At 41.7% G+C, this 15,738-nt stretch overlaps 1 protein-coding gene across 1 annotated transcript; it reads left to right on the top strand.

The window, feature by feature from the left end:
• Positions 1-47: 47 nt before the first annotated feature.
• tmem19 (transmembrane protein 19) lies at positions 48-15,259 on the top strand. The gene is made up of 6 exons (XM_087134268.1): positions 48-293; positions 2,976-3,089; positions 4,779-4,916; positions 5,504-5,758; positions 6,218-6,433; positions 11,399-15,259. The coding sequence occupies exons 1-6, from the start codon at positions 197-199 to the stop codon at positions 11,563-11,565; spliced, it is 987 nt and encodes a 328-aa protein (XP_086990394.1). The 5' UTR covers positions 48-196; the 3' UTR covers positions 11,566-15,259.
• Positions 15,260-15,738: the final 479 nt, after the last annotated feature.

The raw sequence follows: 15,738 nt of genomic DNA, 5'->3' as shown, positions 1-15,738 counted from the left end.
AATTATAGTCTGGTAGTCAAGCCATCAACAAAATTGTGGCGCACGGGAAGTGGACCCAGACCAAATTCGACCCCAAAAGTGAGGGCGGTCAGGTGGTTGAGACCTACCTCCATGAAACCAAAGAAGACATCTTCTTGCCGTTTCTCCCACGACACTGTCTCATTTTCCCTTTGCCAACACGGGACAAGCTAAAGATATGATTTTCTTCGGGGCTTTACTGAGTGTAGTAATCCCCCTGTCGCTGCTGGTATGGGCGGTTTCCATGCTTGGATTTACGTACATGGGATCTGAAGGTTTGTGTTCGGCCCCTGGGGATATCGGATGCAGGTCATCACGTGGCCTACAATATAGTACTGCACTGGTGTCAGTAGTGCCTAGTAGTACTAGCCATCATGCTCTGCATCATAGGGATAGAGCTATTATATAAAAGCTAGAGTGCTGACTCATGTGCAAAGTGATGCCTGCTGGGCGCATCCATGTTTGTGCACAATCTGTGGAAAACTCGAAATTTTGTGCAGCTTGTATGGCTAACACTACAGTTAGTATTTGCATATCTGAGTCCGTATCCTAAAACGATACATCAACAAAGGCTCAAAGCTGATATGCAAATAACCTGAATGCACAATCGGTAAATGGGCGTTTCATTTTGCTCTACGCCAAAAACACGCAAACGCGTGCGCCTATGCACTATGCATGAATTTTGCTGTGATGGTTTTAATTGCATTTTATCGGTAGGACTACCCGATGCACACGACAGCTACTGCTCCAGAGCCGTCAACTCACTTAATACTGACTGAATTAAGGGAACGACTTTTTAATTTACATGTAGCTAAACTTATTCATTGAAAGACGGCCATTGAAAGACATGCATACGAAATTGGACGACCTTGCTCAAATGCCAACATTCATTTCAAAGTAATGAGCTATGGATGTAAATAAATGTGCCATTGCTCTCTATGTGTGTGCCTTATTCAAAAGATGTGCTGACATGCGCTTATATTGTACTTGAGCATTGCATTTAGAATACATAATTTGATATCCATTCTAATTGATTTTGAATGTTCTACAAGCACGCACATACATGTAGATTCAAAATGTCTGCGCCCTGGACGGCGTCAAGTTGTCTCCGAGCGGAAAAGTTAGCGCTCTAGTTTATATATAACTCTATGATCATAGGTAAAAGACAACCCCACATGGACTTAACAACTGAAGTTACGTGACACTGCCTTCATCTGCAAAAGTTGGAGGTCACTGCTGATGTACAAACTGAGAAAGTAAAATGGGCTGAGCCGGGCGCAGTCCAATTCTATTTAACTTGTTTGCTTGGCATGATTCATTATCATGAAACTTTAATTTTGTTGAATGGAGGTTAAAACTAGGGAAATTTATTTGTTTAGCTTAAATAAAGTTAAATCATAAATGTTGTTTTGTCGTGGGCCTCGAGCAGGATGAAGAGAGAGTGCTTTTTTCTTAGCTCCTTTGGTCAGAACTGAACTTTGCTGGTTCATGAACGACTAGAAAATGCGCATCATGGTCGCTTTGCTACAACAAAGTGAACACCTCCGAACAGCATGGCTCTTTTCAATCGATAAGGGGATGCTTCTGCTTGAGGTTGATAGGCGTAAGGCTTAAGAGTTTACGCAGTAGATCTTTTTGAACCAATTTCCAATTTGTATTTATTAGAAAAGCACCAAACGTGCTCTTTGGCTTGTTTATAAAAATGGGAACTCTCTGGTAGACATTTTCCCTGATTTTTCATCTTGTTTCCTCATTGGATTGTCGAGACTTTGTGTTAACTGTTCAGATCGAGGCCTGGTGCAATTTTGGACTTTATTTCCTTTCTGAAACAGTTCTCCAAAGCCAATAATCAGGAAAATGAAATATTCTGCAATTAAATGTAGGGTTTTATTTATTTGATTTAAAACAATGAAAAAATATTGAGCTTTATGGAGAAAGAAAAACTCAGACACAGTGGCTACGTGGCGCTATAGAATTGAAACAGGTGTGCCCGATGCAGAGTTCACAGTCGTTGCCAACTGGGTCACAATTATGCCCTGACTGTTGAAGAGAATTTAATGTCTATTAAATTATGGACTTGCAGGTACATGTACCAGCAGATGTACGCTTTAGGGTGCTGTGTAATGCTGCCAAGTATCTGGAAAAATTTGGTGCCGGTTCAGTTGCAAAACATACACTTTGTAGTTTGTACATTTGGGTAGATAAGGATGTTTCCCTCAGCTCAACATTTGCAATGTGTTTGCTTTTTCTTATGTTATAATGGAAAACCTATCTGCTGTGTTTTTGTGCCTTGTCAAATTGGTTGATGCGTGCTGTGAATAGTCAGATGCTGCATGTGATGAACTCTTCAAAGGACATGACTTTTTTGCAGTTTATGCTAAATCTTTTACCTGGTGAAGCTTGAGCGTTTATCTACGTAAAATGAATGCTAATTGCAAAGTGCAAAAAAATTGTAAATTATGTTCTATGACATCCAAATTTTCTCGACTCTAGTGACCAAAAACAGAATCCGACATTCCACACAGAAAATAGAATAAGTGACAACTTGAAATGAGAAATCATTGTAATTATATGCAATGCTGACTTACACTGCTAGCAATGCCGTGTTGCTTGAAATACATGTATCCTGACCTGAAACAGATCTCACATTTATTTCTCCGGGTTCTTTTGTTCAGAAACAAACAAACCCAACAAAACAAAGACTTGTCAGCTAGACAAACTGCTGGTACTTCATGTTCATTCAACAAAATCTTTCCAACTGGTGACCCTCCCCCCAAATAGTCCAGATATAAGCTGTGTTCCAGGCATTTAAGCAAAATTCTTTTAAAACCTCTTATTGTGACTATTGTAGTTCTTTGCAATTTTATGCAAATCTGAATAATATGGGTAAACGGAATTGTCCATGTAATAATTTAATATTCGCAAGTGGCGTTAAATTTTAGTTTTCTTCTCCACAGCCCCAATCTATCCAATTTCCCCAGGACGATGGCTATTGACTGTCACATTGCCGCTTTTTCTTGCTGTCAGTGGCCTGCGAAAGAAGAGCGTGACATCTGGAGGGGCTGTCTTAGGTACACAAACTCAGCTTAGCAGTTTGTTTTGATATTACATGTACCTAAGCAGATTTTTTTCCCAAGTGTATAATTTGGTTACTTGGAAGTTGAAGTACTTGTTACCCATTGAAGGAAGGTGACTCACAAATTTGCCCAAATCAACGAAAATTTGATACATAGGCAAAAGTGCTAACAAATTTACTATCTGTGTATCTTATTGATACACTGAGTGACTAATATTTGGAAAATAAATGTTATCTCATTTTTTCACTTTGCTTATATACATTCCCCCAAAATGTGTGAGTCATTTTCTTATATTGGTTCAATCATCTGTTTATTTTGGGTGTAGGTAAGACATACAGGTCCTTTCTTCTGTGTAGGTTACTTGTACTGAAAACTAATCCCAGATTTTATTTTCTAGATTTTCCCAGTACCATGACTTTGAAGTATGTACATATATGTCTTGAGGTTTGTTACAGACAATACAAATCGACTTCAGTTGATTCACAATTTGATGCCACAAAAGACATCTCATTGGTTGCTTGTTAAGTATGAACATGTCTGTGCTACAAAGTAATTTCATAGTTAATACGTTTTTTCTACTGTTGCTGTTCACTATCTTTCTACAAACTCACATACATGTAAGCAGTCCTTTAGTGTATAATGCTTGTGTATAAATCCCAGTGGTCCTGTTGATCAGTGCTTTGAATTCTACTAAGGCGCCAAGTCAAAATAGAAACGGTTGACCAAGCGGGAAATGGTTGCCCTTAATCCACTTTCAAACCGTTGCCCGATTCAACTGCAAGTGGGTGATGGTTGCAAGACACCGTTTCCCGAAAGAGAATTGGCTATGCGGCAACCCCTTTGATGCATACTACCATCTCCCCCACCTTGGTACAAAAGCCCTGACTCCCAGCTTACCATGAATGGTTATTGTGCATCGGCTTTGTTATGTAAATTGGGCCAGTTCATCCACAGGCTTAGCACAGCTTATTCAGAAGGGGAAGCAATTAATCTCTTAACAAAAGACTAACTCCATCAGAGTCAACGGGCCTATGTGCATCACTAAGTCTCGTGTCACTGAATTAAGATCTGTAGTTTTCTTTCCCAAAATCTAGCACTGTTAGGCAGTGATTTCCACATCACAGATTTGTCAATAATTGGATTAGACAATAGAGTAAATGGAGAAGATTATAGATGCAACAATCACGGGACTTCAAAATCAATCTAAAATGTGAAATAAGAAAAGTCCACTAATGTTGGTATGGGTAGCGTGGCAAACTGAAGAAAAAAATCCTTATCCATTTAAACGGTAGTATAAACCCATCCTTAACCCCCCCCCCCAAAAAAAATTGTTGACATATCAATGGGCTGGGGTCCCAGCTGTTGATAAACAGCTCTAATGACTCAACCACCAGCCACAATGGAGTGTAATCCTTAAAGCTCTCTATTGTTAGAAAACATCACCCAGGAGTGTTGTTCATCAAACCACAAGCATTTAGCTAGTGACTCCCTATCGTTGCCCGCTTTACTCTGAAGCGGGTAAGGAGCTTATCGTTTATGTATCGTTTCCCACTTCATGAACCGTTTCTATTTTGACTTTGTGCCTAACCAAGTTAGTTCTCCTCTGCAGCCTCACATGACTGAGCCTATTATTGAGATGAGTGTAAACCTGACAAAATTTCGTCTCTGCTTTCCCCTTTCTAGGTTACGTGGTGGGCTTCACCATGCTCATGGCTAGTTATTCCTTCTTTATGTCGCTCCTTGCATTCTTCTACACTGCTTCAAAAGCGACCAAATTCAAAGCAGAGATCAAGAAGAAAATTGAAGCTGACTACAAAGAAGGTACTGAGAGAACTTTTGCCACCTGTTGTTGTATTTCCCTTCCTGTAGTTACCCCCTTATCATGTACTGTCCACCCTTGTCCCCTTTCAAGGCCAAGCTTTGAGAATTGTTTCATGTGTATCTTGGTGGTTTCCCAGTGTAAACGGTGAAGTGTTTACACTGAGGATAGGCAACATTCCCAGTGATACACTTCATGCATAGTAGTGTGCATTCACGGTGAGTACATTGTATGGAAACCGGGAACCCCATTAAAGTGGAGAAAAAAGGTACTTGCGTGCCCTCAAAAGAAGCCAACCCAAATTTAAAGGAGAGAGAATCAAGGTCTGGATCAGTACTGCCAATAAAATTCCATTGTTGGATGTTCAAGTGGCGGGGGGGGGGAACAGAACATGAAAATGCATTCAAAGTGCCAATTCCATGTTACTCAAAATGCTCATGAACAACCTTGGAAATATATCTGCAATCTGATATCAGTGGCTGGATACTTGGGGCCCCCACTTTTGATGTCCAGCACTTTACATCATGTGTTCCGAGGGCTTTCGGTACTCCTTGATAAATGAGATGAATAAATGTTTACCACTCCTAAGGAGGGCAGCGTGACTGGCTGCAGGTCATCAGTAACGGTGGCATCCCCACCTCGCTGGCCATCATCTACCTGGTAGACAGTGGCTTCCGGGACCTGCCGCTGGACTTCCGCGCCCGCTACGACACCACCTGGACCTCCCTGGCCCTCATGAGTGCTTTTGCCTGTTGCTGTGGGGACACTTGGTCCTCGGAGATCGGCTCAGTCATGGGGTCCCGGACCCCTCGGCTAATCACCAACATGTCCAAGGTTCCAGTAGGTAGGTACCATCAGTGTCTGATGTCAAGTGACTTATCCCTTAACTCCTTGTCCCTCTCCTGCACCTCCTTCTCACTTCTTTCCAGTCCCAGTTTCTGGCTCCAGCATTGGAAATTAGTCAATTTTGTTGATGTCGATTTGTCAGCAGCAGACCGTAAATAGTACAAAGAAGTTCTCACCCAACCTTGCATTACAAATCACAGAATGTTAGTAAGTACATGTAAATTGTCATCATAGTCTGTTCCACTTTGCAGTTCAATTGCAAGATACCCAGTGGGGAGACAACATTTCAAGTGTCTCTCAAGAGTTGAATTTGAACCTTGGACTTGAGAAATACATTACTAAATGTTGGCAGCCTTGAACAGTGGGGAGGGGAGTCTTGTCAAGGGGAGACAGTCAAATTTTGTTCATCAGAAGATGAGTTCCTGCTTTTTGTATTTCCCACCGGCTACTGTGACAGGAACCAACGGAGCAGTCTCATTTGTTGGCCTTCTGTCCAGCATTGTGGGTGGCTTCATGGTCGGCTGTGGTTTCTACATTGGCCTTCTCATCTCCTTCTCCAGTCCAGCGTTCAAAACAGCCACCCCTCAGTGGCCGGTGGTAGTGTTTGCAGCCATAGCCGGGTTGCTGGGCTCACTGATTGACTCCCTTCTAGGAGCTCTCTTCCAGTACTCAGGTGGGTTTCACAGATATTTGTAATGGATTTTGGAACTGGAGTTGATAGAGGTTTGCCATAGAGTGATGCATTAGGCTATCAACCCTAATCAGACTTGTACACGTAGCTGATCCAAATCCATATTTTAACCGTTTCAGTAATTATCCTGTCAGTAATTGCTTGCTAGGTGAACCTCAAACCCAGAACTTCTTTTGTATACTGGTACAGACATTTTTATAAAATTAATGGAGACAGTCTACGGTGCTCTACCTACCCAAACAGGCAATACATAAGCAAATTTCCCATGCGCGTATTATTCATTCACTGAAGAGATTTGATCCCCCGTGGTGCACCCTGACCTCCCACAATGCAGCGGGGCCTCGTCGCCATGATTGTCCTTCTTTTCTCAGCACCTTCTCTTTATCTAGGGCCTTCAAGCAGAATGTCTTGGAGACAACTACTCTGTTGAACACAGTGGAACACTGTTACAACGGGGTCCTTGGAACTTTACAAATTCCTTATGTCATCAGTTATGGAAAATAAATACATTTTAAAAAAGGAAAGAAAGAAAAAGAAATCCCTTGTCATAGATATGACCTTGTATTATCATTGCTCGTCCTATCTGTCTTCGATTATACATGTATTGTGAGGGTTCATTGGGCTTCCTCCTCAAATGAACATGAGCCACTGCCCCACTTTTCCAGGCGGCCGTTACATGCAAATGTGACCTAGCATCTGACATATCTGCAGCGTGGGCATCCAGACATAATCCATATGATAGCACTTTCCGGGCCAACTTCCCGGATCGTTGCCCTGGTGAATACGCCATCAGTACACAGACCCAATTCCAAGTCTCTGTCATGGCCTTCTGGAGCTACTCTCGCTGCCATCAGTAGGCCCGCCCAGGCCATGGGGAAACAAGTCCACGCCTTACTTGGTGATCTCTAATGACAGCCACAAGTCTAAATCTACCGGCATTCGAGACTACGTCACCGGGCACCAAGACAGGAACGTACAAATAACGTTTTCCATGCAGTCTTCCTATTTTTTTTTTCAGTTCTGGTGAATTTGTCATCGTGACGCAGACCTACTGCTGCGTCTCTCCAGTCTGCATCCCCAGGCATCCAAGCCTAACGTTCGTCAAGCCGTTGGGATTTTTACACACCCCTTTGCACCCCGTAATCCAGGGTTTCCCCAAGGGGCCCTGCGGGAGAATCTATTTCCACTGCTGCTCACCACGTACAACCCTGTGGTCAGCAGAATGACCATTCTGTGGCCCCCACTTACGTGGCTCCACGTGAGCACAGATTCTGCCGTGCGGCCCTGCCATAACGCACACCATCCAAACGCTGTTCATTTCAAAGTGGGCATGTCCAAAATCTGTTTCCTGTGACTGTTACGAGGTCTGTCAAAAGTAGGCCAGCTGTGAGTCACCTGTTTATTGTGATAGTGTCGTGGGCTTTCTCTTCCGATACTGCTTAGCATGATCAAAGCCGTGTTCGTTTCTGAAATGATGACTTTCTGTTGTTAGTTCTTAGCACGATTTTGGACATCGAAGTGGTTATTGTCCGCGGAGATCCTTTCCTTGAGTGGAAATTACTAGAAATTTCCTCCAATCAAGGTTAACATGTACTTGTATTAGAATGAGGACTCTTCTCGGAGTGAGTTTCTATGGACGCTCATTCTGTTATTCATATCGCGAACGTCATGCGGCCTGACTCTTCTACGCCGGCCATTCATTTTTCACGCATGCGTGAAAAATGATCAAAGTTTTCTGATGCAGTCGGGGCGCCGGGTACAGAACACGGCTTACCTTCAATTTGACATGAACATCTTCGACACCCTTCCGCATATTCAGGTATTATACACTGCCGCTAAAGACAACTTATGCATTTGACTTAGCAAGCCTTTTTGTTAGGAACTCCTTGCTCAATAAAGACTGACACCAACTTTATCCAGGTTACATGAGATCTTTGTCCCTGACCTATTTCATTTCTTCCCCTCTTATCGAGGTAAATTCCTTTGATGGGAAAGCCCAGACCTCACTACAGTCATGCTAGAGGCTCTGAATGATAATGTCATCTCCGTCTTTGAGTATGTCTTGCGGCTTTCTTGCCTCTGTTTTTTCACACTGTCAACCAAGGCCACATTAATGGAAAGGACAAAGGATCAGCAGTTGACCTGCAGACGATCCACATGGCAGGGTCTGACAACATAGTGGCAGACGCACTCCCCCTAGGATCGATCTCTTTGTTTTCTTGAACAATGCTCAACTTCCCATGATCTTCCTCTTCGGCACGACTTTCTGGCAATGCTACAGCCATGGAAGCATGGGACGTCATCTACCCACCTTTCAAATTTGTGACAGCAGATTTTAGCATGAAGTTATGTGCGTCGATAGTCAGGCTTTGAATCCAGCTAACGCTCCTTTGAGTGCTATAATAGAATCTTGTATTAACAGTGCTCTCAAGGGTCGACTGTATCTACAACTCATATCTACAGGTCAGCCTAGCTGCCATACACGTTGGTTTCAAAATCGGTTCAACTGCCCTTAACAACATGACATTCCATCACCTTTTGTATGATATGCTTATCCAGTGTCCCCTTGTTGGGAAACTGGTCTGGCCATAAGACCTAAGCTAGGGTTTCTAGATGCTCTCCGGTCCTTCCTTTGAACCCTAAATAATGCCTACTCTATGCACACCCGTGTCAGGTTGGCCCTTCTCCTGAAAATGGTTGCCTCCTGAGGAGGCAGCACACTATAGGCTCTCCCCATTGCCTTGGGCCGTCTACGGTGGGAGCCGCATGGTGTTCACCTCATTCCTTCAATTGGCTTCCTGACGAAGGATCAGACTCCCTCACCTGATCCGTCTGATATCTTTACACTCTCCACCTACTTACATCCTGGAGACGATACGGATAAAGTTTGGGGCCCTGTTCATGTCCTGAAGTGGTACCTGACTAAAATTATAGCATGGGAGGGACGATATTAACCCCGCCACTTTCATGAGACCACACCGTCCAGCGGTGTCAGTACACTATTGCCTGCTGGACGGCTTCGGCCATTAGATTTGCTAATCCAGTCTAGCCATCAAGCTCTGATGAACATAGTCAACACTACATCAGGGTTCATGATGTCAGAGCAGTATCTGCATCTTGGTCTTACTCTTGAGATAGTTCCATTGTTCCAAAACGCCATGTTGGAAATCTCCTACCTCCTGCAACTTGAGGGATGTCCTGCAGAGCGACATCGCAAATGGCAGGACAGTCCTACTGTCACAGCGCGGAGGTCAAAGGGACCTCCTGTAGGACGGATGATAAGTCATCATGAAGTTCTTTTTCACTTATTAAATTTATACATTCCTCCTTGTTTACATGTAAAAGTGTATTCTCGGCATTAGATGTGTCGTTGCCAACCCCCCACCTAGACCGGTGCTGCTCTGCATATGTAGTGACTGTTTGGGTAGGTAGAGTGCCGTAGACTCCTTCCCCACATTAAGTGTGGGTCGGATCTACTAGAGAATACCTACCCAAACAGTCCTCTGCCTCCCGTCTTCCCCACTCTGGTTCCAACCTTTTAAGTCGCTTTCGAAAAGAAGGACGATCTTGGCGGCGAGGCAGCGCTGCATTTTGGGAGGTCAGAGTGCACCACGGATGATCAAATCTTTTCAGCGAATGAATAATAGGCACATGGGAAATTTGCATATGTAGTGACTGTTTTTGTAGGTATGCTCTAGTAGACCCGACCCACACGTAATGTAGGGAAGGATTTTCAGTGTTACGAGTCTAATTTGAATTGCACAGAGCAGCCATGTATGTAATAGTATTAATTTTTCAACAAGTGGTGAATCGGAGGAGCTGGCCACCAGTCGGAGATGTAGGATCCTGATCAACACTACAAAATAACTAAACTGGACAGCAAAAGAAACTTGCCACTTCTGTCAAAGGCCGCACATAAAAATTCACTCTAGAGAAATAAACAATATTTGCACACAGGTACGGTATGCTGCAATACCTCTTACTAATCACATGCCCAAAAGCACGTGATTATCTTTATAACAAAGAAGAAATTGACATGCACAGCAACTTGGTTACTGAATCAAAAGTCACACACAAAAGCACCCTCCACCAAGCAAAAATGACCCATGAATGGACAACACTTTAAACAACCAATGACAAAGTGAACACCTGTTTTGTCAAAATGATGTGCATGAATGGTTTCTGATTGGGGATGCCATCCTTACTGACTGTGCATACACATTATTGAAAAGTAATGATTGTGGCTTCTTTATTTCGTCCTGTGACATTGATTTCTGCGTAAAACTTACAGCTCATTCTGTTACATTCTGTGACTTTTGATTCAGTAACCAAGTGTATATGCAGCATCACAAATAAAAATATCTTAAATTTAATCAGTGCTTCTTCACTTATCAAAATATTTTTTAACCAGGGGAGAGCATGTAAAAATAATGAGAATTAAATATGGAAAGTTACTTGCCGTGCAAAATGGGGATCGGGGTTGACAGTGATAAGGTTCTGTAATCTCGGCAGTGTGGACACAAGCCATGTACTTGTATCCTGTACAGATTTCTGCATCATTATCAAAGCATCCGTACATTGCAGTTAGTGATACATTGATGGATCATTACACACCTTACAATAATGGGTATAAATATATGTAATGGGTATAAATGAAGCTTTCGTAAATGAGGGATTTTGACCCAACTCTCTTGAATTCTTCAAAATCTACCACAATGTTTTGGGGGATCATGTAGGTTTGAGGAAACAGCAGCCCCAGTACTGCTTCTTTGCGTGGGGTTTGATATCCCTGAAAGTTAGACAAAAATGAGCTCTAGTCCTGTGATGAATTTTGAGGATTGAGGAAGGGTTGGTAGGAAAAAAGTCCCAGAAGTTGGCATCAGTGCACCACTTCAAGATTACAGTTGACCTGAATGTCACAGTCTGTGTCACTTTAATGCCACACAGCCTATGACCAGAGGACCCACCGCGTGGTGAGTGTAGCCTCTTCCACAACAGAGCACATATGTGGCTGGCCCATCCTGGACAACAATGCGGTCAACATGCTGTCCTCTCTGCTGACCTCCATGATCATGCCAGGGATCTGCTTTGCCTGGTGGCCCATACCTACCTAGGAGATGACTTCTACGAGTTCACCTGACAAGGAAGGAAAAAAAAAAAAAGAATGCCTCGTACCACCAACAAATGGTCCTATCTGTACAACAGTATTATACTTGAATTGAGAAATGAGAGTGGTTGAGGGGAGAAAACCCTGGAGTTACGAGTAATTATAATGGGAAAATCAGATTTGGACACCAGAGTGACGGAATGCCTTGTAGACATGAATAGATTTTTTGCAGAGCTGTAACCCTCGGATTCAAGAATAAAAGATGTTGGTGTTTGGAAATTGGGCGTTTGGGCTTGAAAACAGGGTGCAAGTGAAGGCCACTTGCATTTTGTTGATAAGCTTTTGTTTGGCACATAGACTGATTGCGCCCACTAAGTCACGTGACCATTAGTGGGTAATAATAATAATAAACCATAGTGTACGTCACCTTGAAGTCCCTGTGCTTTGTATATTATTATCCCTGCAACATTGGGCTCGCAACATCTGAACATTAAAATAAAGCCATATTTTGGTATAGTACTTAGCCCATCAGAAGTCCAAGTAATTTACTGACTGTTGACATTATTTTTAGTAAAGTAACACTGAAAACACATTTTATTTAAGGACGACTCCATTTTTGTTGATGTTTGATACCTACTAGTGGGCACGTGACTTAGCGGACTCAATCTGTCTATTTTGATGGACTTGAGGGAGAGACTTTTGGAGGATTTCTTAGGTTTTGAAACACGAAACATGGATCTTGAGTTGTGAAAAACACTACTTTAGACAAAAAAAAAATCACTTCACACTTTGTCGTGGGTTTCTATTTATTTTTGTTTTTGTAAATTAAACATAATTAACCACTACATTTGGTGGTGTTTGTATATTTTGAATGAGAAAGCTTTACTTACCTTGGTTTTTTGTAATTAGCGATACTAGTGAAATGCTGAAGGTAGGCGTACAGTTGTGCAATGGCAGCATACACTTCATTAGATGTATGGATTGTGGTTTTGTTTAATTCATAAAGGCTGAAAATAGAGCCCGATATCTTTAGTAATGATTGCAATGCACTGTGAAGGTACTTCTCATGAAATAGTGCTTTATAAGAAGTTCGTATTAGTTTGTAAGGGCTGAGACATCTTACAGTTAAAGCAAAAGGCCTGAAGTTCTTCTCCCATTGAACTCTTGAGGTTTATATTTGAAATTTCTGTGTTGCAAACGGAAAGAATCTAAATTGATGGAGCGTGTATTGATAATTGGGATTACCTTCGGAAACACTCGCAACTCTCAACATTATCTGTTCTTTGTGATTGAATACTCTGTATTATTCGGATTTGGGAATCTTAACTGCTACCAGTCCTTGAGATTTGGTGTGTAACTTACCATGTATGACGATATTGTTGCAGGATTTTGCCACTTCGCAACAAAGAAGGCTTTACTTTGTACAGTACTTTTCATCTTTGTAGTAACTATGCACTAGCGTCTGATTTTGTTTTCTTGTTGAAATCTAAATTTCTCTTCTGAAATACGTATGTGTCATACATTTCCTGTTGTACTTTTCATTTCCTAATTGTATTGCAGAATCAAATTTCATCCATATTTTGCGTAGACTAACCGAGCAATGAAAGTCACGTTGAAGGTTGTAGGTCAGATATTCAGACTCTGTGCTCCTTCCACTGAGATTAACAAAATGCACGTGCACATTAAATTTCAAAAAGAATGTTACTTGCATAATACGCAAAGAACCTTATCTGTAATAGTTTGTACATGTATATTGTAGATGTACGCTGCATACTGTCCTTGCCAAAATAGACCTCTACAGACCCCCCCCAATTTAAGTTCCCAAGTTTTTGATATGTCAAGAAGAACTATGTTTTTTTGTAATCTGAAAAGCTGGGGGGTAGACTGTATTCACACATGTACTCTTACAAGCACATGGCAAATGGAAAAGCATTCAGTGTATTTGTTGCTTTAAAACTAAGTTCCGTTTACATGTTTAAAAGTATACAGTGTGCCTTCATTTAATTTTTGTAACTAGGTAAAGAGCTTGTATATTGTGACTAGGAAACATTAACAGAACACATTTTTGAGATACTGAAATTCATAGTATGCATTTGAGAAAAGAAAAGGATTGTTGTGAAAGATGTCTATATTATCTGTTTTGTGTGGATAATGTGGACGATTCACAAACAGCACGCCACCAAGAGTTTGCCACTGACAGGCCACTTTTCGAGTTTACGGTCGACACGCTGCCACGATTGAGCGCACTTTGGGGGTATTTTGATTGATTGATTTGATTGATTTGATCGGGTTGATCGATTTGATCGGGTTGATCGGGGGGTTGGGTTGGGTTGGGTTGGGGAGTTGTTCCCTGCCCCACACAGAACCACCATTTGACTACTTAATACCCATTACCCATTCGCAATAAGCCATTTCAAATTTTTAACTAAAATAAACATTCAGAAAAAAAAAAATTAAAGTTTCCCGGGCACAGCGCAGTCAGCGAATGGGACTTGTTGACTATTTATCCCATAATACACCACAAAAAGACCTCTCCATGACAACCTCTTGGTGGCGCATTGCATTGTGAGTTGCCCGTATTTTACACTAGATTTGGGATGAGCAGTGACAAAGGGTTTGGTAGAGCAATGCAAGAATAAGAGGAAACAGCCTCATACGGGGTAAGACTTGGGAGGAGTTTGGTGGGGTTATAATAGGAATTGGAGGGGCAGCGACAGTGATAATGGGAGGATAGTGCAAGAATATGGGGTGTTTTAACAAGGGGAATGTAGGAATGAGAGGGACAGGAATGCGAGGGTAACAAATTGTGAGAATTTGGCTGGGCAATAAAGACGGGAAGGGATAAGGCTTGAAAAGAGTGATTGGGCAAGGTAATGTGGGCATTGGAGGGAGCAAGAGACCCCTTGCTCCCTCCAATGCCCTCCCACATAGTGGAGATAAGTAGGGAAGGGTAACTTAATTGGAGAAAGGCTTTATAATTGGAGGCAGTTGGGAAGGCGGAGTGGGAGAGGCAAAGGATTAGGCTTGAGGGAGAGGTAAGGGCAACATGAGAATCGAAGTTCTTTTTCTGCAACAAAGTACTCTTCTTCAATGTATGAAAACTGTTTTACATTTACATTTGGTTAAATGTATTGAAAAGTGCACTTATTGAAACGTTTAAAATTATCCATGCTTTAGGGCACTGTTGCCGTGATGTCATTTGTAGAAGACAAAGTTCAGTGCATAGATTTTTCTGTTCAAATTGTGAACCCAGAATTTACACATTGAAAACATTTCTGAGAAAGGGATTGATGCTTGCTTATTTCTGCAGACGTACGATGTGTCAATGACAAGGAATCAGCCCAAAAATCCCAAATTTAGTCAGCAAAAGTACAAAAATGCAACACTTTTTGTGTCCACAAACCAAGTAACATTGAGGCTTTCTTCACGGCATGACATCAAAGTTTTACTCATGAATATGAAAATTGCATCAGCGTAAAACGAAAAAAGCAGTAAAACACATTTTGAATACTGAAACAAAATGTGAAAATAAGGTTAGCTGAAACACAAAGGTACATTTTGAAGGTTTGTATTAGGACAAATGGATTGCAACTATTCTAAGTAGTTTCAAAGTTCTGTTTAGATTGATCTGCACATTAATTTAAATGTACTTTAAACAGATTTGAGATCAGTAAGCCAAGTAAACTTTTCCATGATAGAACCCACTGTGAGTCAATGCATTTTTCACGGGTGTTTGTATTTGTTCATGGAGAGGAATGAGTACCATATATGGACATGACTAATTTCCCCTGCAGTGGTTTATCAGCTATTACACAAAGCAATTACAGCTTAAAATGTAAAAATTAGCAGGAAATGTTACAGCATGTACAGAGAAAGCACCAGAGTGACAAGGGCAATACTGCCAGAGATGAAAAGTTGTCTACAATGATATGGCATGTTGTAATGTGCATTCCTCATCACTGTTCACTTCCTCATAATTTTTTTTTCCAGATTGTTATGCAGCTTCGGTATTGGTTTCCCTTAAATTGTTTGGTTTGGTTTGGTTTTCCAAGTATTCTCCGTTTTTCAGACTTGATTTCTTTCCTGGTTTTGTGAGGGTAAATGACTCATACAGCATAAGCAATAAGCCACTCGGCCAAATTTATAACAATTGTACAGGATTTTACAAAATCTAATCAAA

Source organism: Acanthaster planci, linkage group LG03 (assembly GCF_054643075.1).
Source record: "Acanthaster planci isolate LZ-2023a linkage group LG03, COTS_SCS, whole genome shotgun sequence".
In the NCBI taxonomy this organism is placed as follows: domain Eukaryota; kingdom Metazoa; phylum Echinodermata; class Asteroidea; order Valvatida; family Acanthasteridae; genus Acanthaster; species Acanthaster planci.
The sequence above is the reverse complement of the archived record's forward strand: the minus strand, read 5'-3'. Positions and strand labels throughout refer to the sequence as shown.

Coding starts and splice junctions, on each gene's coding strand:
- tmem19 (XM_087134268.1), top strand. CDS start 197: ATGATTTTCTTCGGGGCTTTACTGAGTGTAGTAATCCCCCTGTCGCTG. Junction 294..2,975: donor TACGTACATGGGATCTGAAG/GTTTGTGTTCGG, acceptor TCTTCTCCACAG/CCCCAATCTATCCAATTTCC. Junction 4,917..5,503: donor TGAAGCTGACTACAAAGAAG/GTACTGAGAGAA, acceptor ACCACTCCTAAG/GAGGGCAGCGTGACTGGCTG.